Genomic DNA, 26419 nt, shown 5'->3' with positions numbered 1-26419 from the left:
CCATCCCTATTCCATGGGCTGTGAGAATTAGGGGAGAGCTCAGATATTAAGGGACCTAACCCCCTGCCTGGCCAAACGCAAGGCCCAGCAATTGTCAATCAAATGAATAAATGAATGAGTGAACAAGTCAGCAAATGACTTCTCTCTGGCTCCTGTGTCTCCTTCTCAACCAGGTTCACCCTGAGCCCTTCTATACCCAAGACCATGGAATAACAGAGAACTCATGGCCCCAGGAGGCAGGCTGAGCCCACAGGGTCAAGGTTGGACTTCAGAACCAGCTCTGTCCAACTGCCCTTGAACTGCCTCTCTGAATTCCATGTCTGCACCAGGCATGAGGCCCGAACCGGGAATTCTCCACAACTGTCCCTCTGTTTCCTTGAGGCCTGGGAGGGGGACCCGATGAGGGCTATAGCCAGTTAGGAGCTGGACTGTAGGACCCTAAAACCTCAGGAGTCTGGCTTCCTCTGACCTCTGAAGGCGTTCTAGAAAAGTACAGGTTTCATCATCCCAAAACAAGAGGTGACAGAGGGTAGAGAGCTAAGAGCAGAGACTCTGGAGACAGATGGCCTGGGTTTGAACCCCAACTCTGCCACCAACAAGCTGTGTGTCCTAGGGCCAGCTACTTAACCTCTCTGTGCCATAATAGTCTCAGGAGCAAAACGGGGATAGTCATGGGAACCACCTCTGAGGACTGTCAAGAGGACAGAGTTAATATTTTTAAAGCACCTGACCTAATGCTTAACACCTGCGTGTGAAGTAAGACATGAAAAGGCAAGGTAAGAGAATGAGAGAGAGGGTACAAATACACTGGGGGGGGGGGGGGGGGGGGAGGGGAAAAAAGGGGGAAGGGGGTCCCCCCCCCCCCCCGCCTCCTGCCTGGGGATCACAGAACCTGACAACTTTCACAGGCACTTGTACCTGTTGCTAAGCAATGGCCTGAAGTTACAGAGAAAACCTTAGAGTCATTCTGCCTCATCCCAGCTGTGTAACCTCTGGTAAACTGCTTGCCCTCTCTGAGCCTCAGTCATACCCGATCCTGTAAAATGGGTCTGCTCATGGCTCCACCTTCTTGGGGGATGGAGGAAACGGTCAGGCCCATCACCCTTACTGAATACCTGGGACCTGCCCAGTCCCCCTGTCCAACCACACACACGTACCATGCCTAGATGGCCCAGCAGCCAGTTGCGCCGGGGCGGCTGAGGGAAGCAGCTCAGGCGGCGGCAGGTGATATAGAAACGCCAGCAGAGCCTCAGGAACTGCATCAGCAGGCGGAAGAGGAAGAAGAGCAGGGAGAGGAGGAGCACAGACACAGCATACAGGCGGAACGTGGTCTTCTCCACTCCCAGGAGGTGCAGCAGGTGTTCTGTGATGGGCAGCATCCTGAGGGGACAGATGGGATGAGGGGGTCAGTGCAAGTAGGAGCCATCCTCTGGCACATGTGCACCACACACAGGATGACCTGTGGATTCAAGCAGCGTGTACTTGGCACACAGTAGATGCTCAATACACAGGAGTCCCAGACCCCAAGGATACCTCTCAACCTTCCCCCAGCAGTGACCTTCAGCTAGCTAGCCAGACCAATGCACCAGTGCCCTGTCCACATGTCCTCAGCTTTGATGTTGCAGGGCATCCCTCCTGACTTCTTGCCCATATGTGGATGGCCAGAGTGTTAGAAAATTTAAAAACACACACACACACTCACACACACACACACACACACACACACACACACACGTTGAAAGCAGCTCTTAATCAACGACTGATAAATGTTGCTGGATAGATACATTCTCCCTTGGGGTGCCATGACCCTGAGATGTGGGCTCCACATGAGCCACCAGGCCTCCCCAGGGATATTAAATCCTGCTGCCCACCACAGGAACTTTCTCTATTAGATGCCTCCCTTCCCTTGTCTGGCCTCTTTTTCTTTTTTATTTAATTCAGGTGAGATTCACCCAGCATAAAATGAACCATTTGAAAGTATAATTGCCCCTGAAAAATGAAAGAGTTAGGGGTACCAAACCCACAAAGTAGTCAGATTTCCATATATAACTTCTGACTCCCCAAAATCTTAACTACTAATAGTCTACTACTGACTAGAAATCCTGACTGATAACATAAAGTGAATTAACACATATTTTGTATATGTATTATATGCTATATTCTTACAGAAAAGTCAGCTGGAGAAAAGAAAAGATTACAAAACTCTTAAGAAAGAAAATCCATTTATGGGACTGCACTGTAAAAATTCCACATATAAGCGGACCTATGCAGTTCGAACCCATGTTGTCCAAAGGCCAACTATGTACAATTCAGTAGCATCTAATACGTTCACCGTGCAACCACCCCCTCCAAATTTTTTTCATCACCCGGAAAGGAAATTCCATCCATTCCCCATTCACCTGTACTTTCAATCCCCGGCAACTGCTAATTTGCTGGCTTGCTTGCTTTCTCTCTCTCTCTTCCAAGTAGGCTCCATGCCCAGCGCAGAGCCCAATGCAGGGCTTGAACTCACGACTCTGAGCTCAAGACCTGAGCTGAGACCAAGAGCTGGATGCTTAACCAACTGAGCCCCCCAGGCACCCCTAATCTGCTTTCTGCTTCTGCGGACACTTTGTTTCATATCAATGGGATCATATAGTATGTGACTATTTGTGTCTGGTTTCTTTCACCCAGCGTGATGTGTTCAAGGGTCATCCTCATTGTAAGCGTGCATTGGAACTTCATGTCTTGCACTGCTGGGTAATATTCCATTGTCAGGATGTATCACAATTTGTTTTTCCATTCATCTGTTGATGAACACCTGAACTGCTTCCACCTCTGCTGATTGTGAAATGTGCAGCTATGAACACGCAGGCACAGGTACGTGTCAGAGTTCCTGTTTTCAATTCTTTGGGGTTCACTTTCTTTTTCCTTACTGGTATGTTCTGTGGTCACTTCCCAAATAAGCTCCTTGCACTCAAATCCTTGCCCGAGGGTCAGCTCTTGAAGGAACTCAAATAAAGTGGGTAGGAAACAACAGTATTAATAACACAGTGACCAAGTGTAGAGCATTGCAATGAACCATGCGCCACACTCAGGGATGTGCAGCCTCGTTTTATGGAATCTTAAAGGGCGCTTAGGTTTTACCTTCTCTCCATTTTCTGGACAACTGAATCTCAGTTCCTCTAATTAAAGAGAGATTGGAGCTAGCAGAGGCCCCCTGAAACCCCACCAATGGCCAACTCCATCACTTTGGGGGCTCACAGATCTCAAATGATGACAAGGACATTCCTGAAAATGGATAGATTCTGTCTTCATCTCTACTTTCCCCTCAATCCAACCAGCCAAGGGTTCCACCTCTGTGCTCCACCTCCTGGGGCAACATAGCTAAAGGAGCCCTGAACTCCAGGTCCTCACCAGTCCCCACCCACTCTTGCCTATGTTTCCCTCCATCAGGGTCTCAGACCCACTGGCTCTTCTATCAGCCAATGCCCAACTATATCCTCCATACAGAAGATGCATGGGTGGGTCATCACCAAATTTGGAGAGCCCCCCTGGGTTGGTCTGACTTACATTATAAGTCATGCAGATGATATGACCAATCATGAGGATGGCTACATCAAGAAAAGAAATGAGAGTTGGCAAACATGCAGAGAAACCTTGAACCCTTATGCATTGCTTGTGGGAATGTAAAATAGTGCCACTTTGCTGTGGAAAACAGTATGGTGGTTCCTCAAAAATATTAAACATAGGGGTGTCTGGGTAGCTCAATGGGTTAAAGCCTCTGCCTTCAGCTCAGGTCATGATCCTGGGGTTCTGGGATCAAGCCTCTCCTCGGGCTCTCTGCTCATCAGGGAGACTGCTTCCTCCTCTCCCTCTGCCTGCCTCTCCACCTACTTGTAATCTCTGTCTGTCAAATAAATAAATAAAATCTTTTTTAAAAATATTAAACATAGAATCACCATATGATCCAGCAATCCCACTTCTGGGTAGATCCCAGTCAGTTAAGTATCTGCCTTCAGCTCAGATCATGATCCCAGGGTTCTGGGATCAAGTCCCGCATCAGGCTCCTTGCTGTGTGAGAGGAGCCTGCTTCTCCCTCTGCCGGCCATGCCCCCTGCTTGTGCACTCGCTCGCTCTCTCTCTCTCTCTCTCATCCTCTCTGACAAATAAATAAATAAAATCCTTTAAAAAGAAGAAGAAGAAGAAGAAGGGACTCAAACAGATATCTGCACACCCATGTTCATAGCAGCATTAGTCACAATAGCTAAATGGTGGCCATAATGTGGTCCATTCATACAAGGGAATATTATTCAGCTCTAAAAAGGATTCTGACACCTGGTAAAACATGGATGAACCTCGAGGACATTATGTTAAGTGAAATAAGAGACACAAACGACAAATGCTAGGTGATCTCACTTAAAAGAGGTCTCTAGAGGAGTCAGATTCAGAAACAGGAAGTAGATAGTAGGCTTGAGGGGCTGAGGGAGTAGGGGCCTTGAGGGGCCCAGGGACAGGAGTTAGTGATTAACAGGGACAGAGTTTTAACTGAAGAAGATGAAAAGTTCTGGAGATGGACAGTGGTGACAACTGCACAACAATGTGAATATACTTAATACCACAGAACTGTACACTTAAAATGTTTAAGATAATAAATGTTATGTGTATTTTACCACAATTAAAAATATTTTTAACTTTTTTAAAGATGTATTTATTTTTTTATTTGGTGGGGAGGGGCACAGGGAGAGGGGAGAGAGAATCCCAAGCAGACTCTGCCCTAAGCATGGAACCCAGTGCGGGGACAATCCCACAACCCTGTGATCATGACCTGAACTGAAACCAAGAGTTGGACACCTAACTGACTGAGCCACCCAGTTGTCCCAAAAAATCTTTTGAAAAAGACGGACTAGCTGGTGTAGGCGATATGCCCCCTGGAAGGCCCAGGTAGGGGTGGAGGTGGGAAGCTATAAAACCTCTCAAAATGAAGCCCAGAGAGCTCCAAGTCACAAGTCCCAGGCAGAAGGTCATTGGCAGCTCCAGGTGACACACTCACCATGAAGTAGCTGTGGATATTTACTTCTTAACCGATTTAATAGAGGGCCATGATTTTCCCCCAGCACGCCAGGGAAGGCAGCCAATGATTACAATCCAGAACTGTGACCTTCCTCTAATGCTCTCACATGCCAGGCTTCTCACCAAGTGTTCTATTTGCATTTCTTTGCCATTCAGTTGGCAAATCATGTTTGATCTCCTCCTATGTGTGTGACTCTGTTCTGGGCATGGGGATGTAATGGTGAGCCAGACACACATGGTCCAGGCCCTTAAGAGAGGTGGCCACCAAGAGACATGCAGAACACCATGTAAACACACTGCATGTCTTGAAAGAGGTAAAGCGGGTTTAGGAGTGCCTGAATATGGGCCCCCCCAAAGACGTCAGTTCTCTGAAACCTGGGAATGAGACCTTCTATGGCAAAGTCTTTGCAGATGGGACTAAGTTAAGGGCCTAGACATGAGAAGAAGAGCCTAGATTGTCTTGGTTGGTCCCAGCTGGAATGACAGATGTCCTTACAAGAGAGAGGCAGAGGGACTCAGTTGATTAAGCATCCAACTCTTGATTTTGGCTCAGGTCCTGATCTCAAGGTCATGAGATCAAGCCTCACATAGGGCTTAGCAGGGAGTCTGCTTGGGATTCTCTCCCTCTTGCCTGTGCCCCTCCCCCCACTCATGCACTCATGCTTGCTCTCTCTCTAAAACAAAAGAGAGAGAGAGGCAGAGGGAGATTTGACACACTGAAGAGGAGAAGGCTGTGCAAAGATGGAGGCAGACCCTGGGACACTGGAGTCACCAGAAGCTGGAAGAGGCAGGAAACAGATTCTTCCCTAGAATGTTCAGAGGGAGTGTGGCCCTGCCAACACCTGGATTTCAGACTTCTGGCCTCCAGAACTATGAGATAATAAGTGTGTGTTATTTTAAGACCCCCAGTTCATGGTAAATTGTTACAGCAGCCACAGCAAACTCATACACAGCATAAGATGATACAGACCAATCCTTTTAGATAAGGTGGTCCAGGAGGGTTTCTCTGGCAAAGGGCTAGCTGGGCAGACACCTGAATGAAGAACCTAAATGAAAGGGGCTTTCCTATTAAATGCACATGTGTGCACACACACACACACACATAACTGGGTTCTATCTAATCCTGACTCCACTGACTAGCTGTGTGGCCTGGGCCTCAGTTTCCCTAACTGAAACTGGAGGCTATAAAAGATGATTCTGGGATCCACCCGAGTGTGACATTCTCCTGTGTGTGGCCTGGAGTCAGGTGGTGTCACCACTTTGGCAGACCCAAGACTTCTGGGTCCTCTCTAACCCCTGGGCAACTTGACCGCAGTCTGGCTGCCATCCCAGACACCACAGTCACCTTTCTGAAGGTCTGTCTTCACTCCACTGCTCTAACACCCTTCATGGCTCCCCACTGCCCTCAGTCTGGCATTCAAAGCCCTTCAGGAGCTGACCCCTGCCCATCCTCCACTTCAGCCATAAATATCCCACTTCTCAAGATGTTTTGGACCCCTTCACCCAATCTGTAAATGTTGGAGTTCCTTAGGACTGGTCCTGAGTCATCTCCTCCTCTCTCTCTCTCTCTCTTTATAGACCCTAGGAATCTCACCCCCTGCCATGGTTTTTGTGACCTTGTCTCTGAGGTGCCACCCATGTCTCAACAATGCTCCCAATGGTCCAGCCACCTCCTGGATATCCCCCAGGGGCATATCCCAGGCCGTCATATTCACCTCACCTCCTTCCTCCCTCTCGTCCCACATCCAATCTGTTAATCTGTTATCAGGTTCCGCCAGTCGTCTATCCCAAATATCTTTCACACCCTTTTGCTTTTCTCCATCCCATTATCCCAACCCATGTCAGGCTGCCAGAGCAGTAGCCTCCTCCCATTGGTCTTCCCAGTTCCCTCCTGCCCCACTGCAGTCCACTTCCCACACAGCAGCCAAAGGGATCTTCCTAAAATTAAATCAGATCACAGCCTGTTCAAAATACTCCCATGGTTCCCCCATAACACTATAAACACAATTCAGATTCCTTCCCACGGACTACAGTGCCCTGTGTCCCTGGCCCCTGGAGGACCCCTCCAACTCTCTCCCACCGCCCTCCCCCTCGCTCACTCAACTCCAGCCACTCTGATCACCGGCCAAGTTCGTTCCCCTTTCAGAGCCTTTGCACATGCCGTTATGGTTACCTCCGCTTGGCATGCCTTTCCCCCAGCTCTGTGTATAAGCGCTTCTCCTCATCCTCCAGGCCTACCTCTGCTCGGAGTCCACCTCCCTTATTGAGCGCCATCTGTGTGCAGTGGCTCTCTGGGTCATTTCTTTCATCCTCCTAGTAACTGCCAAATGCAGTGGGGGGGTCTTCTGAATGGAGTCACAGCAAGAACCTCTACCCCGCACCCAGAAAAATCCCAGCTGATATCCTGACAAAGGAAATGTCTTCCCGAAAAATTGAAGTGGGAGTGAGCTGCCACAACAGGAAAGATGAGCTCTCAAAGGAAGGAGCCCGCTCCAGGATGGCAGCTCACCCTGGGGATGGTGAGCCTCCCCAAGAGGGGAGTTCTGAAGTACCAGGCCCACCCCCCTCTGCCAGACGTGGGCTACGGCTCTTCCCAGGACAGACACCGCTCCAAGCAGAAAGACACACACTATAGATCGCCCACTGGTTGTCATCCTGACAGCCTCCATCTTCTCATCTGCAAAATGGTAACAACAGCAAGAAGTCCACCTGATGCTCATGGGAAAAGCTCAATAAATTGGGGAAGTTGAGTCCTCTGCTTTCTGTAGCTGGGTTCCTCTTGCTCCCCCTCCAAACAAGAGCACACCTGCCAGACTCCCCGCCCCCCACCAAAAAAGTGCTACAAAAAGTTTTGAGGTGGTACAGCCACTTTGAGAAATAGGTTGGCTGTTCCTCAAAAAGTTAAACATAGAATTGGCAGTTCCAAGGGGTGCCTGGGTGGCTCAGTTGGTTAAACATCTGCCTTTGGCTCAGGTCATAGGGTCGGGGCCCTGGGATCAAGCCCCTTTTGGGGGGGGGGGTCCCTGCTCAGTGCGGAGTCTGCTTCTCCCTCTCCCTCTGCCGCTTCTCCTGCTTCTGTTCTCTCTCTCAAATAAATAAAACCTTAAAAAAAAAAAAAGAACTGGAAGTTCCTCTCCTAGGTATATAGTCAAAAGAATGGAAAACGTACTCTGATAGTTGTATATAAATATGCATAGCCACACTATTCAGAATAGCCAAAAGGTAGACACAATCCAGAGGTTCCTCAACAAATGAATGGATGCGTATCATGTGGCATATTCATGCAATGGAATATTACTCAGCCATGAAAAGGAATGAGGTCCTGCTATAGATACAACAAAAATGAACCTCGAGAACATTACACTGAGTGAAAGAAGCCACATATAAAAGGCTTAGCATGTCTGACCCCATTTCATAAGAAATGTTCAGGCAAATCCAGAAAGACAGCAAGCAGACTGGTGGTTGCCTGGGGCTGGGGGAGAATCAAGTGACTGCTAACAGGGATGGGATCTCTCCTTTTGGCAAATGAAAATGTTTTGGAGCTAGATAGAAGTGATGGTTGTACAACACTGTGAATGTGCTAAACGCCCCTGAACTTTCCATTTTTAAATAGTTATTTTATATGAGATAAAGTTTGCTTCAATATTTAAAAATTTAAAAAAAAAAGGCTTTGAGGACCCATGAGAAATTTATCATGGTGGTTACCTCTGGAAGGGGCTTCGTAAAACTGGAGGTGTGAGGAAAAGGGAAACTTAACTTTCTCTGTCCATCTTTGGGACTTTTTGACTTTCTATAATATGAGCACATAATGCTCATTCAAAAATGTTTTAATTAAGTATAAAGATAAATAAATAAATATAAAGATGAATCAGTTGACTGTACAACCCAAAGAATGAGTTCTAACATAAACAATGGACTTTAGTTAATCATACTGTGTTTACATTGGTTCATCAGTTGTAACATATCACCCTAGGAGTGCCTGAGTAACTCAGTTCGTTAAGCATCCAACTCTCGATTTGGGTTCAGGTCACAATCTTGGAGTTATAGGATTGAGCCCCATGTCTGGCTCTGCACTCTGCGCTCAGCGCTCAGCAGAGTCTGCTTGAGTTCTCTCTCTCCCTCTCCCTAACCCCCGCTACTACTCTCTCTAAAATAAACAAATAAGCAGGGTGCCTGGGTGGCTCAGTCGGTTGGGCATCCGCATTCAACTCTGGTCATGATCCCAAGGTCCTAGGATCAGGTCCCATGTTGGGCTCCCTGCTCAGTGGGGAGTCTGCTTCTCCCTCTGCACCTTCCCCCTGCTTGTGCGCTCGCTTGTTCTCTCTCTCTCTCGTGCTCTCTCTCTCTAATAAATACATAACATATGTATTTTTTTTAAAGATTTTATTTATCGGGCGCCTGGGTGGCTCAGTGGTTTAAGCCGCTGCCTTCGGCTCAGGTCATGATCTCAGGGTCCTGGGATCAGGTCCCGCATCGGGCTCTCTGCTCAGCAGAGAGCCTGCTTCCCTCTCTCTCTCTCTGCCTGTCTCTCCATCTACTTGTGATTTCTCTCTGTCAAATAAATAAATAAAATCTTAAAAAAAAAAAAGATTTTATTTATTTATTTGACAGACAGAGATCACAAGTAGGCAGAGAGGCAGACAGAAAGGGAGGGGGAAGCAGGCTCCCCGCTGAGCAGAGAGCCTGATGTGGGGCTCGATCCCAGAACCCTGGGATCATGACCTGAGCCGAAGGCAAAGGCTTTAACCCACTGAGCCACCCAGGCGCCCATTAAATAATAGATTTTTAAAAATTCTGTAAAAAGTAAATAAATAAACAAGAAAATATTTTTTAAAAAGAAACATATCCTAATGGAAGATGTTAACAGTAGGGGAAATTGTGGGAGTTGAGGGGTGTTTTGGGACTCTACTTTCTGCACAATTTTTCTGTAAACCTAAAACTGCTCTAAAATATAAAGCCTATTTAAAAGTTAATTAGTTCAGGGGCACCTGACTGCCTCAGTCAGTAGAGTGTGTGACCCTTGATCTCAGAGTCGTGATTTTGAGCCTCACATTGGATGTAGAGATTACTTTAAAAGATTTTTCAATGGGGCACCTGGGTGGGTCAGTCAGTTAAGTGCCTGCCTTCAGCTCAGGTCATGATCCCAGGGACCTGGGATGGGGCCCCACATCAGACTCCTTGCTCAGCAGGGAGCCTGCTTCCCCCTCCCCTCTGCCTGCCTGCCATTTCCCCTGCTTGTGCTCTGTCTCTCACTATCTGTGTGTGTCAACTAAATAAATAAAATCTTTTAAAATTGTTTTTTCAAAACTTTTTTTTAAAGTTAATGAGTTAAAATTAATGAAAAATGAGTGAAGATGCTTCAGTTGGGGAGAGGGTGTTCTGAGGCTTAGAGAGCTGTTTCTTTCTTGATGTGGGTTCTGTGACATGTATGGGTTCAACTTGGAAAAACTCCTTACACTTCAACTTAAAAAATTAAAAATAAAATGTTGTTTGGGGACTGCATCTCTCTTAAAATGTGCATTTTTGATTCAGGCAAGCCTGGATTCAAATCATAGCCCTGCCCCTCCCCAAGTTAAGCAGCCTTGAGTAGAGTCTCATCCCCTCCCCACAGCCTCTGTTTGCCAGTCTGTGAAATGGGTTAATAACAGCAGGCCCAATACTTCTTAAGGTTGTTTGGGACACTTCAGCAAGACGAGGTTTGGCAGGAGGCATGCAAATTTAAGTCATCATTCCTATTTCCATTATCACTCTTTTATTGGAGGGAGAGAAATTCAAAGCTGACACTCTCGGGATGCTCCAAGAGGCTGGCAAACCAGCTCCTCTGGTGCATCAGACACCAGGCAAGGACACCCAGTGGCCCCACCCTGGCAGAAGTGGCCCCACCTGTCCTCCTGGGGCCGGCATTATCTGAAAACTGAGGTGCCAGCGACTGGCTCAGTGGCCCACGCCCATGGAGCGCTGGTTTGTCAGGTTAGCCCGGCCTCCTGTCGGGGACTTGTCATACAAGGTGTGTGGGCTCCTGAGAAGGAATGCAGGACACAACTGCGCCGCCCCCCCTCCCGCCAGAAACCACATATCTGCCTCTCTTTGAACCGCAGGTCCTGGAGCCCACTGGCAGCCTGGCAGCCAAGACCCCCAACACTGACTCCACTGCCGCATACCCTCACCCTGCCCTGCATTCACTCCAGAAACCTGTAGTTGAGACGACCTACCCCTATCCCTGCTCACAGCACCCCCTTTCTATGCCAAAGGGCTGCCTGACACCAGAGACTCCCAAACTGCCTAGAAGTCTGAGCTGAGAGGAGGAGGCTTACTCCAAATTTCTGGGGTTCTGAGAAAGAACTTCAAGGGGCATTTCTAAGGGCAGAGCCAAGTTGGCCAATGGAGGTGGGAAGGAGAGTTTTACTACAGCTTTGGGCATATGTAGGCTTTTGCCTGCAGCTTCCTTGGCCCAAAGGAGATCCTAACAGAAAACGAAGTTTTAAAAAAAACTACCAGTAATCTAGATCATTCCAGAACTGCAACTGTCTCAGCCCACCATCCCAACCAACTGTGAGCACACCTGGACATGCCTCAGAAAGGATTCTGTAGGCTCTGCCTCTTAGCTGTGTGACCTCAGGGGAAGGTCCGCATCTCTCTGAGCCTCAATTTCCTCATATGTAAGACAGAAACTATATTACCCACTTCACAGGGCTTTGATGGTAATGCCATGTTTTTAGAGTACTCAGCTCAGCACTTGGCACACAGCAAGCCCTTGATCAAATATGCCTCTTACTGCTGTTGAGGCTGCCACCATGTTCACTACTGTTGCCCAGCCATCTGGGATTTGGAGAATGGAGCCCAACACTTGCCAGGGAGGAGAAATGGGGTCCCATTCTCTGTCTGCGGAATCATCCGGGCCCCTCTGTGGATATCAACCCAGGTCACCACTGGACACCAGCCCAGAGCTAATGTTACCTTTCAGAAACCCAAGCTGGGCTGTACAGACAGACTGGGGCCATCGGAAAGTGCACAGGACTTTGGGGTCAGACAGGACGGGTTTGTTCAAATCCCAGCTCCCCCACTGTCTCCCTGTCTCCTTCCCACCTCCAGCCTGCGACTCCCCAGTTGGCGGAGACTCCCTCAGGCACCAGGCATGGTCTGGGCTGGCTAGCCACCGCCTGGTCCAAGCAGGGAGGGTGAAGCCCTGGGACAACCAAGGACCACAGATCTCTCCAGCATCCAGCAAAAACATCAGCCAGTACCGGGCTTAACTACGGGACTTAACACAACCTCACTGCCAACTCTGGGGGCCCAGGAGGGCATCTCCTCTTCTCATAAAGGGGCATTTGGAGGCTCTGTGCCTACCATGGGTGGGTAGAGGGGCCATGAAGGCAGCCAGAACACAAGCGTAAAGTCCATGAGTGAGACGATGTCCCGTGACTCCAATCAACCCTAGGAGACGGCCTCAGCGATCCTGATGGCGAGGGGTTTCTTCTTGAGGTCCCTTCCCACCACGGATACCCAGAGACTCCGAGGCGAGCACTGAAAAAAATGTGCTCACACGCTGCGACCGTCGGAGACACGCGTACATCCCCCCTAGACTGGCGTCCGGAACCCGCAGCCGCCGCTGGGGTCCCGGGGCTTCCTGGCCGCGGCTGGGCACAGACAGACTTTCTCTGGCACACTGCGGGCACCCGCGCCAGGCGCCTCGGGTTACCGCGCAGCGCTGCGGCCGCGCTCCGGTTACGGCCCCTCGCTCTCACTCACCTCGCGGGTCTCGGCCTCCCGCCCTCGGTCCCGATCCGCCCGCACCGCAACCTCGGCTCTGACCGCGCGGTCCCGCCGTCTGGCCCTTTAACCCCGCCCGGTCGAGTCGCGAGGCCCGCCCCCGGCCCGCCCCCCCGGCCTGGCCAGCCTCTGGGCGGGGACCAAGGCTGGGCCCCCAGAGATGGAGAGAACCAGAGACAGAGACGTGGAGGCATGGAGAACGTCAGAGAGGGAAAGGAACAGAGCCAGAGATGGAGAGACTGACAGGTGGAGAAATGGAAAGACACAGGCAGAGACAGCGGAAGAGACGTGTGGAGATACAAAGACTTGGACACCCAGCAGCCCGACACCATCATATTCCCCGCCCCTCTGCGGGTGCCTGGCTCTAGTTATTGCCCAGATCCCCCTGTGGCCCGCTCTTTAACACCCCGCTTCTACACCAGTACCCCGCAAAGCCCCCACCTCAGGACCTGCTCCCAAGCTTGGATAGGGGTCCCTAAGTCAGCAACCCCGAGGCCCAACCGGGCCCCCAGGAATCCTCAGACTCCATTGGCCTTTGGGAGCCAGCCCTTATGTTCCCTCTGGATCCAATCCACCCTCCTGGGGCTGCTTCCTCCAGGATGACCTCCAGCCTCACCAAGGAGCACCAGACTCTGGTCCTGCTCCTCCCACCCCACCCACCTACTGTCAGCCAACTTGACCATCCCGCTAGGATGTTGTCCTTGGCCAGTTTATCTGCTCCAGATGGGTCCAGACAGGGTCAGCCCCACCCCTGGATGTGAAACAGAGATACCATTCCTGGTTCGGTGGGTGGATGGTTGGACGGGTGGCTGGTCTGGGCAAATAGGCCGGCAGATGGAAGGATGCACAGCTGGCCTTTGGCTCTCCACTGCCTCCCCGGGGCCAAAAGATCTTGCACATACTTGATACCCAGGAAATAGCTGTCAAAGGGGGGGGGGGGAACCCACGGGAGACTGAAGAGATCAAAGGCTCCAGCCATAACTGCAGTCTCATCTGGAGAAACTAAGGCAAATGTTGTGGGCTGGAGGAGAGGCGTGACTGGCTGGGGTCAGTCAGGATCAGGTCAGAAACTGAGAAGCCTGAACCCCTGAGAAACATCACCCTCCTCCCAGTGAGTTCCAAAGCCAAAACCACAGCAAACCATAAAGAAGCTGAAGGAAGGACAAGGAAATTCAGATTTTTTTTTTCCCCAGGATGATCATTCCAAAGACTTTTGACTGGCCAGAAACAAATTACTGATTATAGACTACAGATGAGCCGTCCTTCATTTTGGGGGCCAACCAGTTGGGAAGTCTAATCTTGGGGATGGTTAGCCTGGGGGATGGGGCCAAGTGGCGGAGCAGACCCTGAGCAGTGTTAGCGTCTCAAAGGACAGAGCCAGGGGCCAGGACCACACACAAAACCACACAGCTAGTGGTTAGACATGCACTCTGGAGACAGGGGGTTCAAATGACTCCCTCAGCTACTCTCTGTGTGTCCATCTTAGAGGATGGCTGTAATGTTTTAGGGGAACAGTTGCCACCCATGGTAATTCTGTCCCCCAGGAGACAGTTTGACAATGTCTAGAGACACTTTGGCCACCACACCTGGATGCTGGGGTACTGCTGGCATCTAGTGGGTAGAGCCAGGGATGCTGCAAAAAGTCCTACAATGCACACAATGAGAATGTGCCCCTCACAAAAGAGAATGATCCAGCCCCAATGTCCACAGCAGTGAGGCTGAAAATCCCTGCTTCAAGGTATAGGAAGCAATTTTGTATTTGATCACACAGTAAGTGCTAGGTATGTGCGGACTATTATTAACCACCATGGAGTTTCCAGCCCTCTGCCTCACCAGCAAATCCTGATGGCTTGCTCCATGCTCTGCATGCCCTAGTTCAGAGAAAACAGTGGCTTCGCAGCCCCATCCATGTACAAGTTTCAATCAGGCAAGTCCTGCTTTAGCTGACTCTGTCTCCCCCTGAGACCAGGGTCTCCTTGAGGGTGAGACCCCAGGCTCAGCTCATCAGGGCTAGGCAGCACTTAATTTAGAATAAATCCCTGCAGTTGGAAGGGCCTGCTGTGGAACGACCCAAGCATGGTTCTAGGTGCTGGGAACATGACAGAGAATAAAAACAGACCCAATCCTTGCCCTTGTGGATTGGAGGCTTACGCAGGGAAAAGAGAAAGAAACATATCCAGCAGGAAGTTTCCCTTCCCCAGTGAAGGGATGTAACAGGGTTTTGCAACGAGGTAGAGGGGAAGCTGCTATCTGAGTTGGGTGTCAGGTGGCCAGCTGAAACCTGAAACACAAGAATAAATGTTGAGTCACATTGTACACCTTAAATTTTTGTCAGTTACACCTTAATGGAGCTGGGGGAAGAAAAGATGGGATCAATGAATGAAGAAATGTATTTTCACAAGTCTGAGCCACACAGAAAATACTCTGGCTTGTCCCCAAAGACCCACACAAGTGTCTGAAGTCTGATGTAAATTATGTTGGTCTGGTAATTTTAGATGGCACATGAAGGAACACTTTCAATCCATTTTCTATTTTATGTATTTATGTTAAGTGAGAGATTTGCTTTGATTCATAGAAGAAAAAAATAGACTCACCCTAGATATCAAATCTATAGCCTTGTGGATATAATAATAGTTATATAAATTTTACTTTAAAATAAATCCGATTTGGGGTGCCTGGATGGCTCAGTTGTTTAGTGTCTGCCTTCAGCTCATGTCATGATCCCAGCATCCTGGGATGGAGCCCTGCATCAGGGCCCCTGCTCAGGGGGAAGCCTGCTTCTCCCTCTCTCTATGCCCTGCTTGTGTTTCTCCTCTCTCTCTCTCTCTCTCTCCCTGCCAAATAAATAAATATCTTTTTAAAAATAAAATAAATAAGGCTTGGGGTGTATGGGTGGCTCAGTTGATTAAGCATCTGCCTTTGGCTCAGGTCATGATCCTGGTGTCCTGGGATTGAGCCCAGAATTAAGGGGGGGGGGTTGCTGCTCAGTGGGGAGTCTGCTTCTCCCTCTGCCCTTCCCACCACCTTGTGCCTGTGCTCTCAGTCAAATAAATAAAAAAAATCTTTTTAAAAAATAAAATAAGGCTTTAGAGGAAGACCACTGAAAGAAAACTATTAAGTAACAAAAGGTAATACGTAGATAGAGCAATACTGGTGACAGAAGATTGGGAATGACTAAAATTTCAGTATCAGAAGCCATCTGTCTGGATTAAGACAAAGATGAAGGATAAAGCCAAAGAGTCCCAAATTCAAGTTTGGGAACTCTTAGGCAACAATCTCTTCCAAATTCCAGAAAACAAGACACAGCGGGGCTCGAAACTTTGAGGGAATTTTAAAGCCAGCGTAAGACGCCCACTTGTCCTGGCAGGTGATAAACTTGGCTGATGTCTTTATCCCTTTCCTTTCCCATCTTAGGCATATTCCCTCACTGGGTGCTGAGCCCTCTTTAAGGGTGAGAGGAGGTGGCATTTCTAAGGGAAGAAGAGGTAATACAAATAATTGAAGCTGTGCTGTTTGGAGGAGGCAGACAGGAAGGCTACGTGAAGGATGTGACATCTGAGCTGGGACTGGAGGGAGAGGTTGGATTTCAACAGATGCAGGAGAGGGGGTGGGGCTTGGGCTCAGAGAAACCTGAGGGTGTGGCTGGGCAGGTGGCTCTCTCTAGCCCTGGGGTGTGAGAGACGAGGAGGGGTGCAGGAGAGGATGTGAAAGGCCTTGAAAATCAGCCCAAGTGGCTGAGGGTTGATCTGGCAGGCAATGGGGAGCCCTGGATGGTGCGTGAGCAGGAGAGGAGCCCCCTTTAGTTGGTTTGAAAGCACAGTGGAGGAGTGCCTGGGTGGCTCAGTGGGTTAAAGCCTCTGCCTTTGGCTTAGGTCATGATCCCAGGGTCCTGGGATTGAGCCCAGCGTTGGGCTCTCTGCTCAGCGGGGAGCCTGCTTCCTCCTCTCTCTCTGCCTGCTTCTCTGCCTACTTGTGATCTCTGCCTGTCAAATAAATAAATAAAATCTTTTTTAAAAAAATAAAGCACAGTGGAGCTTATTGATTTTGTCAGGGATGTGGGTTTTTTTTTTTTAAAGATTTATTTATTTATTTCAGAGAGAGCGAGAGAGTGCATGAGTAAGGGGGAGGGGCAGAGGGAGAAGAGAAGTAGACTCCCGGCTGGCTGCAGAGTTTGACACCGGGCTGGATCCCCGGACCCTGAGGTGAGCCAAAATCAAGAGTTGGATGTTCAACGGACTGAGCCACCCAGGCACCCCAGGGATGTGGACTGTTTAGGGATGTGAAGGACATCTGCTTTGGTGCCTGGCTGGATGTGGGGTTTCGGGTGGCAGAGGAAGAGAAGAAGAGAGGAATAGGCAACAGCTCAGTGTCTCTGCCCTCAGAGAGATAGGGACAAGGAGGGAGGAACAAGTTGAGGGGCCCAGTAGGCTTCCTGGCTGTTAGTTCGGGCAGGTCACGTGGCTACTGTAAGCCCCCATATTTGTACAGATAAAACAGAGGCGATGATCGCAAGCTGAAGTGGGGTTTGCAGGGTGCTCGGCCCCAGACTTGGCACAGACCATGGGCTGGACGGACATCAACACTTGGGGCGTGTGGTTGGATTTGGGCGATCCCAGCAGTTCTCAACTGGGGCAGACTATCGCGCTAGGGGACATTTGGCAATGCCTGGAGATACTTCGGGCTGTCACATTGTAGAGGGGGAGGACCGACTGGCATCCAGTCAACAGAGGCCAGGGGTGCAGCTGAACATCCTACAATGCACAGCCCAGCCCCCACCATGGAGAATGATCCCGCCTCAGGTGTCAGCAGTGCTGAAGCTGAGACACCCTGTCTGCCAAGGAGAGGCACCAGGGAGGCAGCTGGGCCCATCAGGAGAAGTGCATCTCTGAGTCACCTGTCCTGGGAGGACACAGATGCCCAGCGAGTAGGTCAGTGAGGTCACCTGGGAGGAGGTGGACAGAGAATGCGTTGACAGAAGCGTGGATCACAGCTGCGTTTAGAGAGAGGGCAGGCAGAGGCATGAAGCTGGAGGGAGAGATGAGCCACATCTGGGAGGTTGAGGAAGAGTGGCCTGTGCCCAGAGGGCAAGAGGCCCAGGGCCTGGGAAGGGACAGGGCTCCGTGGCTCCCAGGCACCAGAGTCCTCAGCCTGGAAGCAACCAACAAACTATAATCGAAGTGGGAGGGTGAAACATAGAAGCGGTGGCCGGGTTAGGGAGATGGTTCCAGAAAAACATGTGCAAGTGGCCAAAGGAGACGCATGGCAGGAGTGAGCGGAAGAGTTTCTCCTGGGCCTCCAGAAGCTCACAGCAGACTTTTTGGGGGCAGAGACAAAAAGAAGAGCAGTTTCCTCCAACACTGTTGGTGAAGACGTAAAATGGTGCAGCCGCGATGAAAAACAGTTTAGCAGTTCCTCAAAAAGCTAAACATAGAATTACCATATGAGCCAGTGATTCCGCTCCTAAGTATATAACCAAAAGAAGTGAAAACAGAGACTCAGTGTCCCTGTATGTGCATATGTCCACACAGATTCAGAGCAACATGATTCACAGTCGCCAAAAGGTGGAAACAACCCAAGTATCCATCCACGGAGAAATAAACAAATGTGGTCCATCCATATGGTGGAATATTACTCAGTCATAAAAAAGAACGAGGCCCTGACACATGCTACCCCATGGGTGAGCCTCGAAAGCATCACGCTGAGTGAAGGAAGCCAGACACAAAAGGTCACACATTGTATAACTGCATTTCTGTGAAATGAGCAGAAGAGGTAAATCCATAGAGACAGAGCACATCAGGGATGACCGGTGACAGGGGGACAGGGGCAGTGAGGAGTAAAGTCCATACCAAAGAGAATGAGTGCAGGAGCTCCTCTTGGGATGATGGAAAAAATTTGGAACTAGACAGTGGTGATATGGTTGCACAATATGTGAATGTACTAATGCCACCAAATTATACACTTCAAGAGGGTTAACTTTATATTATGTGAATTTCACCTCAGTAAAAAAGAGAGAGCCAGCAAGAAACAGAAGTTTAATGAAAAGAGTTTAATAAAAGATAGTACAGCCAGGAGCCATTACCACCCCAGAGCCCTGGGACCTGGGGCTACGGGGCAAAAGCAGTTGCTAGAACCTGGACTTGATAGGGCTATATGCAGAGAGAGGACTGCCTGGAAAGAGCTGTTGGTTGAGGGGCACAGGCAGCCTGCATGGACCACACAGGAGAGGAGATGAGATACTAATACCTTGACCTCAGTCTCCTCCCTCCCTCCAGTGCCCACTGTGGCTCCCTATTGGTTGAATCCAACTGGAAGCCACAAGGCAAAGGTTGAGTGGTCCATTCAAGTCAGCCTCCCAGGACACAAAATAGGGGGCAGAAGGGTGGAGACAAGGCAGGAGGTAATTCAAGGTTTGGAGCAAAGACCAGAGCTGTTCAGGGATGTGGGGTGAATGGAGCAGCAAACACCTTCCAACTCATCACTCACCACACTCTTGCTCACTTTCACTTGCAACCATCTTGCCAAACCCTTCAAGGCCATCTCTCTCCCCCTCAAAGCCTTTGCACATGCTGTTCCCTCCGTCTGGAATTCTCTTCCCTCTCCCCTGCTCCGCTAACTCCTACTTCTCCTTCAGGTATCAGCTCAAAGGGTTCTCTGGGGACTTCCCTAACTTCTGAGCTCAGTTCAAGCTCACATTCCATGCAGCCACAGCCCCGTACATCCTCGGTCACAGCAAACTTGCTCTTGGAACGGTGTGTTTAGCTGAGAGCTCTGTGCATGTAAACAGCCTCTTCCTCACTCCCTGCCTTTTTCCCCAGCCCCAGCGAGCACAGAGCACATATTCATTCAGCAAACACCAAGCTCCCAGGAAGTACCAGGCGTTGTTCTGCAGTGGAGATGCAATACAGCATAACTAGAAACACATAAGCAAAAAGCTTATTTTATGGGATGTGTGCTGTGGAGGACAATCTAGGGAGCCAAGGGCATAAGGAAGACGTCTGAGGTGCTCTTTGAGCAGAGACCAGAGGCTGGACCGTGCCTGAAGAAACAGCCAAGAGTCCAATGAGGCCGGAGCCAAGTGAGCGGTGGAGAGAGCAGGAGGACACAGGGGCTGGAAGGTGACCGGACGGATTGTGCCCCTAGGAGGCACTTCGAGTTTTCCTCTGGGGAATGGGCGCCACGGACGGTTCCCAGCTGGGGAGGATGCTGACTGCGCTGGGGCCTGACTGGGATTTTCCCGGTTCCCTCCGGCTCTGATGCGCCGACGAAAGGGGGCGCCAGAGCGGCGGGAGGAGCCGGAGAAGGAGCAGCCCTGGAGGGCCGGCGCTGTGAAAGGTGGTAAGATTGGGGGGTTTGTTTAGAGGTGACGGGACTTGCCGACAGACGGAATGTGGGTGTGAGAGGAGGGAAGGCAGGGGTGACGCCAAGGGTTTGGGCCTGGGCCACATCTAGGTTGGCGTTTTTGATGGAGAAATGGAGACTAACTTGGGGAGAAGAAAGTGGGGGGGGGGGGGGAGAGAAAGACGGCAAATGGGAAGAGAGGGAAAAGGGGAGATGGTCTCAATAAGGAGCCAGGCGGGTGCGGGACACCCCCTCGGGGCGGGCGGCGGGAGGAGAGGCCCTGGTCTTCAGAAGCTAGAGAGATGGACAGCACGCTCCCAGAACTGGGGACGACTGCTGGGGAGAGCAGGGAGCACCGAGGGGGCAAAGACAATGCGGGGAGGGGGGAGGCTGGGGTCGTGAAGGGGAATGCGAACAAGATTAGGTATGGCTAGGAAAGTGTCCTTCCTGGGCTCCGCCTGGAGCGACCCAGCCCCTTCCCTTCCTCCACACGCACCTGTCTCCATTTCCCCACACTGGTGGGGGATTAATCTCCACCTCCCTCTACCGGGGCCCAGGGACACGGGATTTGCGGGATTTGCGGATTGGAAGCTAAAAGGTACTGCTGGCATCAATGATACCTCGGTCCGACTTCCCCTCAGCCAATCAGATTCCACCCTCCTACGCCTCCGTCAATTAAATGTTCTCTAGCCCTCGGCCAATCAGACTCGGCCTTCCCTTCTTTCAGGCAATCAGACGCTCCTCTGGCGCTTCACAGACAACTAAATTCCACGTTCGTGCTCCCTGGCCGACTGAACTACTCCTCCCTCCACTAGTCAGGCTCGGCCCTCCCCACATACCTCACCCTATCAGAAACAGGTCTTCTGTCCGTCGGCCAATAAGAAAGCCCCGTTAGAAGAAGCCTGGGGGTGTCTAGACCCGTAGTCCACCACTTACCTGCTGTAGGGCCTGGAGTACGGCTCTTAGCATCTCTGTGCCTCTTTCTTCTCCACCGTAAAATCATCTTCCTTCCCTCTTGGGGTGGGCCTGAGGCTGCCACCTGAAAGCGATCTCTTCCTAAAAATATGTTGTGTAAATGTGTGTTATTATTTATCTTCCCTCCCTCAAATCCCCCGAAGCTGTTTCCTAGGCTGGACCGCCCTTCCCTGCCAGACCATCCCATTTATCCTTCAAAACCCAATCCCTCTTCCAGGAACTTGTCTATGCCCCTTCCCAAGCTGTACCCCAGCTGCCCCTCTGGCTCCTGTAGCTAACCTAGTCATGACCATGTAGGGCAGAGAGTCTAGCTGAAATTGTCCCCTCCGCCCACCCCTCACCCCCACCTCCCCGCTCTTGGAAACCTCAGAGCCCAGAGCTTGGAAATTTAGAGGCCACAGAATCTCCCACCATGAGGGTGGGCACAAAATGCTGAATACCTGCTGACCAACTGAGTCAATGAACAAATCAGTTTCAATATGGGTCAACTGGAGGAGAAGCCCAGCATTGGACTTGATGGAATCATTAAATCCCTTAAAATCATGTGCAAAATTGGGCGTTTATCTTTTCAGGAGAGACTTGGAGCCAGAGCTTTCACTAGATTGGGGGGAGGGGGGATTTAAGAACTTTCTTGGAAAATTGGAGTCCCAGGGTGCCTGGGTGGCTCAGTTGGTTGAGCAACTGCCTTCAGCTCAGGTCATGAAACCTGGAGTCTCGGGATCGAGTCCTGCACCAGGCTCCCAGCTCCACAGGGAGTCTGCTTCTCCCTCTGACATTCTCCCTTCTCATGCTCTTTCTCACTCTCTCGCTCTCAGATAGATAAATAAATAAATAAATAAAAAGATAAAATAAAATTGGAGTCCCAGAGACTGGCAGTAGCTTTCCCAAAGTCACACAGTCTGGTAGGAACAGAGTCAGGAATTTAGCCCTTGGGGCCCATCGGAAGAGCCTCCCAGGACTTGGAGGCTGAGTATGAAAAGGTATTTAACCTCATGATCCAGTTTAGGGGGAAGAAAATTCATGTTTATTAAGAAGCCCCGGGGCGTCTGGATGGCTCAGTGGGTTAAGCCGCTGCCTTCGGCTCAGGTCATGATCTCAGAGTCCTGGGATCAAGTCCTGCATCGGGCTCCCTGCTCAGCGGGGGGCCTGCTTCCTCCTCTCTCTCTGCCTGCCTCTCTGCCTGCTTGTGATCTCTGTCAAATAAATAAATAAAAATCTTTAAAAAAAAAAAAAAAGAAGCCCAACGGTCAGTCAGTTGACAGACATTTTGTGAACACCTGAATGCTAAGTGCCAGGCACTGGTCTCAGCCCTGGGGACGCAGCCCCGAGCAAGACAGGTCCCTGCTCCCATGGAGTTTCCCTCCAAGTGGGGGAGGCAACAATAAATAAATAAATGCATACATAAGATAAATAAACAAATGACTAAGATACTGTCAGGTAAGGGTCTTGGTAAATAGAATGAGCTCAAAAGGAGAGACTGGGAACCTAGTTTACGCAGCGTGGTTAGGGATAGGCTTCTAGGAGGAAGTAATGTTTGAGTGATCCCGGAATGATAGGAAGACATGAACTGGAACATTCCAAGCAAAGTGAGCAGAAAGTACAAAGGCCGTAGGGTGGAATGAGAGTCACATCGTCAAGAAGCAAGAGGCCAGGGGCGCCTGAGTGGCTCAGTGGGTTAAAGCCTCTGCCTTCGGCTCAGGTCATGATCCCAGGGTCCTGGGATCAAGCCCCATGTCGGGCTCTCTGCTCCTCGGGGAGCCTGCTTCCTCCTCTTTCTCTCTCTGCCTGCCTCTCTGCCTACTTGTGATTTCTCTCTCTCTGTCAAATAAATAAAATCTTTAAAAAAAAAAAAAAAAAGAAGAAGAAGAAGAAGCAAGAGGCCAGTGGGCTGGACTGAGGAACCCATGAGGAGAGGAGATTAGAAGGACTAGTAGAAGCCAGAGCCTGAAAGTTCTAGTGTATGCACCGCAGAAAGGAGAGGGAGGGAGAAGGGCGCCCCGCAACAGAGGACCAGTAGGAGACGATGACTGGAAGCAAGGAAGTGCCTGGCCTGTGCCTCTTTGGGGCACCGGAAGTCACCCTGCCTCCTGCTGTGCTGATATAAACTATAGACCAGAAAGGAGGAGTGAGTGGGTTGGGGCAAAGGTGACCTCCACCAGGAACCAGTTGTGGTTCATGACCACAGGCTACCCCAGGCTGATTCAGCAAGATTCTGTGTTATCAAAGGTCAGCTCCCCAAACAGCAAAGCAACCTAGCAGCAAATTGTCCCCCACCCCAGAGGACCTCCCATAGAAATTTCTCCTTGCTAGCTTCCAGAAAGATTAAGCTTCAGAAAATTTCTCAAAAATGCTTGTAGGATAGAGCCAATCACCAACCACTGTGTGACTCTTGGCAAGTTCCTTCACACCCCCAAGCCTCAGTTGACCACGTTCTTGTTGGTTAGAGCCTTCATAAATCAAAGGCATAATATAGGTACCTTCCTCTGCCTACAGTACCGTGTTGAGTCTCCACAATAAAGGAAGGACTTGGATTAGGATCATTTATAGGTAGAGAGGTGGAGGCTGAGAGGAAGGAAGCAACTTGCCCCAGTAGGGAGGTAAACCCAGATCTGTCAGAGTTCAGAGATGCAAAGACTATGTGGGGCCCAATCCTAAGCCCTTCCTTAGCAAGTGTCCAGCACTCAGTGGTCACTAAGCACACAGGGAATAATATGATGGCCATTAGCCTCAGGATGGTGTGGGGTCACCTCTCCCAACCTCAGTTTCCTTGGCTGCCAAATGGGGACGTAGAATTCTTCACTTTGAATTCTCTCTTTACTGGCTTTGTGCGGCAACAGAGATAGAAAGTATTCGATGGTTCCTAAAAAAGTTAAACATAGGAGAGCCTGGGTGGCTCAGTGGGTTAAGCCTCTGCCTTCAGCTTAGGTCATGATCCCAGAGTCCTTGGATCGAGTCCTGCATCAGGCTCTCTGCTCAGCAGGGGGCCTGCTTCCTCCTCTCTCTCTGCCTGCCTGCTGCTCTGCCTGCTTGTGATCTCTCTGTTTGTCAAATAGATAAATAAATCTTTTTAAAAATAAAGTTATACTTAGAGGTACCATATGACCCAGCAATCCCACTCCTAGGTAGAGACCCTGAAGAATTGAAAACAATATTCAAATAAGTACAAGTATACACATATTCCCAGCAGCACTCTTCACAAAAACCAAAAGTGGAAACACCCCAAATATCAATGAAATTATGAACAGGTAAGCAAAATGTCCTGTGTACACATTTTCATGTCATTCAGCTATAAAAAGGATCAGAGCCCTGACACACACCACGAAGATGAACCTCAGAAACATTACACTGAGTGAAAGAAGCCAGTCACCAAAATCACGTAATATGTGATCCCTTTTATATGGAATGTCCAGAATAGGTCATTCTTTGAGACAAAAAGCAGAGCGGTGGTTGGCAGGGGCTGAGGGGAGGGGAAATGGGAAGTGATTACATAATTTGTACAGAGTTTCCGTCGGGGGTGATGAAAATGTTCTGGAACCAGATAGAAGTGATGGTTGCACAACACTGTAAATGTACTAAATGCCCCAGAACTATTCTCTTTAAAATTTAAAATGATTACATTACATGAATTTCACCACAATAATAAATACATGGTAAATAAATAAATAGTGGGAAGCAGGTTCATACAATTTTATATCACTGATTCCTTTGCTAAGGCCATGAGATAAGCACATTATTGTTGCCATTTTAGAGTTAGAGAAATCAAGGCACAGAGAGGGGAGGTGCTTTACCTAGGGAGTGGGGAAGACTGAATGGGTTGTGGGGTCTCCCTGACCTCGGGGAAGGCTAAATGGGTCGTGGGGTCTCCCTGACCTCAAGCAGGTCCCACTCCTCTGCCTGGGAGCCATGCAGGTGACAGACACCCACACTGAGTTTACCATCCTTGAGTACAGGTGACTCAGCCAGAGGGCAGACAGCAGAACCCAGGATATTGGCCAGCTTGACCTGGTTCTTTTTTCCTGGCCCAGGAGGAGACAGCAAGGAGGCCCAGGGCCAAGGAGCTGTCCTTTGTTCAGAGAGAAAACCTGTTATTATCACCTCTCTATGCCCAGTCACATGCCGAATGCTCTAAGAGGACTCAATCCTGGAGCCAGCCCTCTAGAAGCTCCCAGTCTGGAGAGTATATTGTCGGACACAGACACTCCCAAAAGCTCAGTATCAGGGCTCAGCCAAAGAAAGGAGCCCACAGCTGGAAAAGCCAAGAGGAGAGAGCCAGAGGAGAAGGGAAGTCCTCCTGGAAACCGGGGTAGTGGAGATAGGTCTTGAAGAATATATAGGAGTCCACCAGATCAAATGAAAAAGTTTTACTAGTGGGAAAGCGAAGAGATATAAGCTCTGGGGAGGAGAAATTGGTAATATCTGGCAAAATTGTATGCTCATTTATCCACCTAAGGGAATATATCCCAAAAGTCCCTTGTAAAACTAAGAAAAAGATAAATGAACATGGCTTTTCACAACAGCACTATTGAAAATATCAATATTTTTGAAATATTTATTTTGAAAATATTTATTGAAAATATCAAAATAGGGGCGCCTGGGTGGCTGAGTGGGTTAAGCCTCTGCCTTAAGCTCAGGTCATGATCCCAGGGTCCTGGGATCGAGCCCCACATCGGGCTCTCTGCTCAGCAGGGAGCCTGCTTTCTCCTCTCTCTCTGCCTGCTTCTCTGCCTACTTGTGATCTCTGTCTGTCAAATAAATAAATTGTAAAAAATCTTTAAACAAAGAAAATATCAAAAATATCAAAATGCTGGAGCATCTGGGTGGCTCAGGTGGTTAAGCACCTGCCTTTGGCTCAGATCAGAATCTCAGGGTCCTGGGATCGAATCCAGCATTGGGCTCCCTGCTCAGCAGCGCAATCTGCTTCTCCCCCTCCCCCTGCTCATGGTCTCTCTCTCACTCACTCTATCTTTCAAATAAATACACAAATAAAATATTTTTAAATACTGTATCAGAAGACTGGAAATAGCCCATAAGCCCATCAATAGGGTATGGTTGAATAAATCAAGGCACAGCCACAATGTTGGGGTCCTATGCAGCTGTAAAAAGGAATGAGGATTATCTCTCTATTTTGGCATGAAGAGATCTCCAGGAAACAGTATTAAGTGGAAAGAAATATATATTATATATACTAGTGACAGTTACATAGATATATATAGTATATATAGTTTTTTAAAATGGAACAATAGGCGTGTCTGGGTGGCTCAGTGGGTTAAATCCTCTGCCTTCG

At 49.6% G+C, this 26419-nt stretch overlaps 1 protein-coding gene across 3 annotated transcripts in view; it reads right to left on the bottom strand.

The window, feature by feature from the left end:
* LOC132011114 (ultra-long-chain fatty acid omega-hydroxylase) overlaps positions 1–26419 on the bottom strand; it is a 57671-nt gene that overhangs the window by 16331 nt on the left and 14921 nt on the right. For 2 of the 3 annotated variants that reach the window (XM_059389278.1, XM_059389276.1), the window contains exons 2-3: positions 21097–21216; positions 1158–1380 (exon numbers count right to left, since the gene is read on the bottom strand). In XM_059389278.1, the coding sequence (XP_059245261.1) occupies positions 1158–1379 (222 nt within the window). In that variant the 5' untranslated portion in view covers position 1380; positions 21097–21216. Of the gene's footprint in view, positions 1–1157; positions 1381–12801; positions 12871–21096; positions 21217–26419 lie in introns of those variants that run through there. The other variant, XM_059389279.1, reaches the window with a different exon arrangement.

Source organism: Mustela nigripes, chromosome 2 (assembly GCF_022355385.1).
Source record: "Mustela nigripes isolate SB6536 chromosome 2, MUSNIG.SB6536, whole genome shotgun sequence".
In the NCBI taxonomy this organism is placed as follows: Eukaryota; Metazoa; Chordata; class Mammalia; order Carnivora; family Mustelidae; genus Mustela; species Mustela nigripes.
This window is presented reverse-complemented; position numbering and strand designations above follow the sequence as displayed.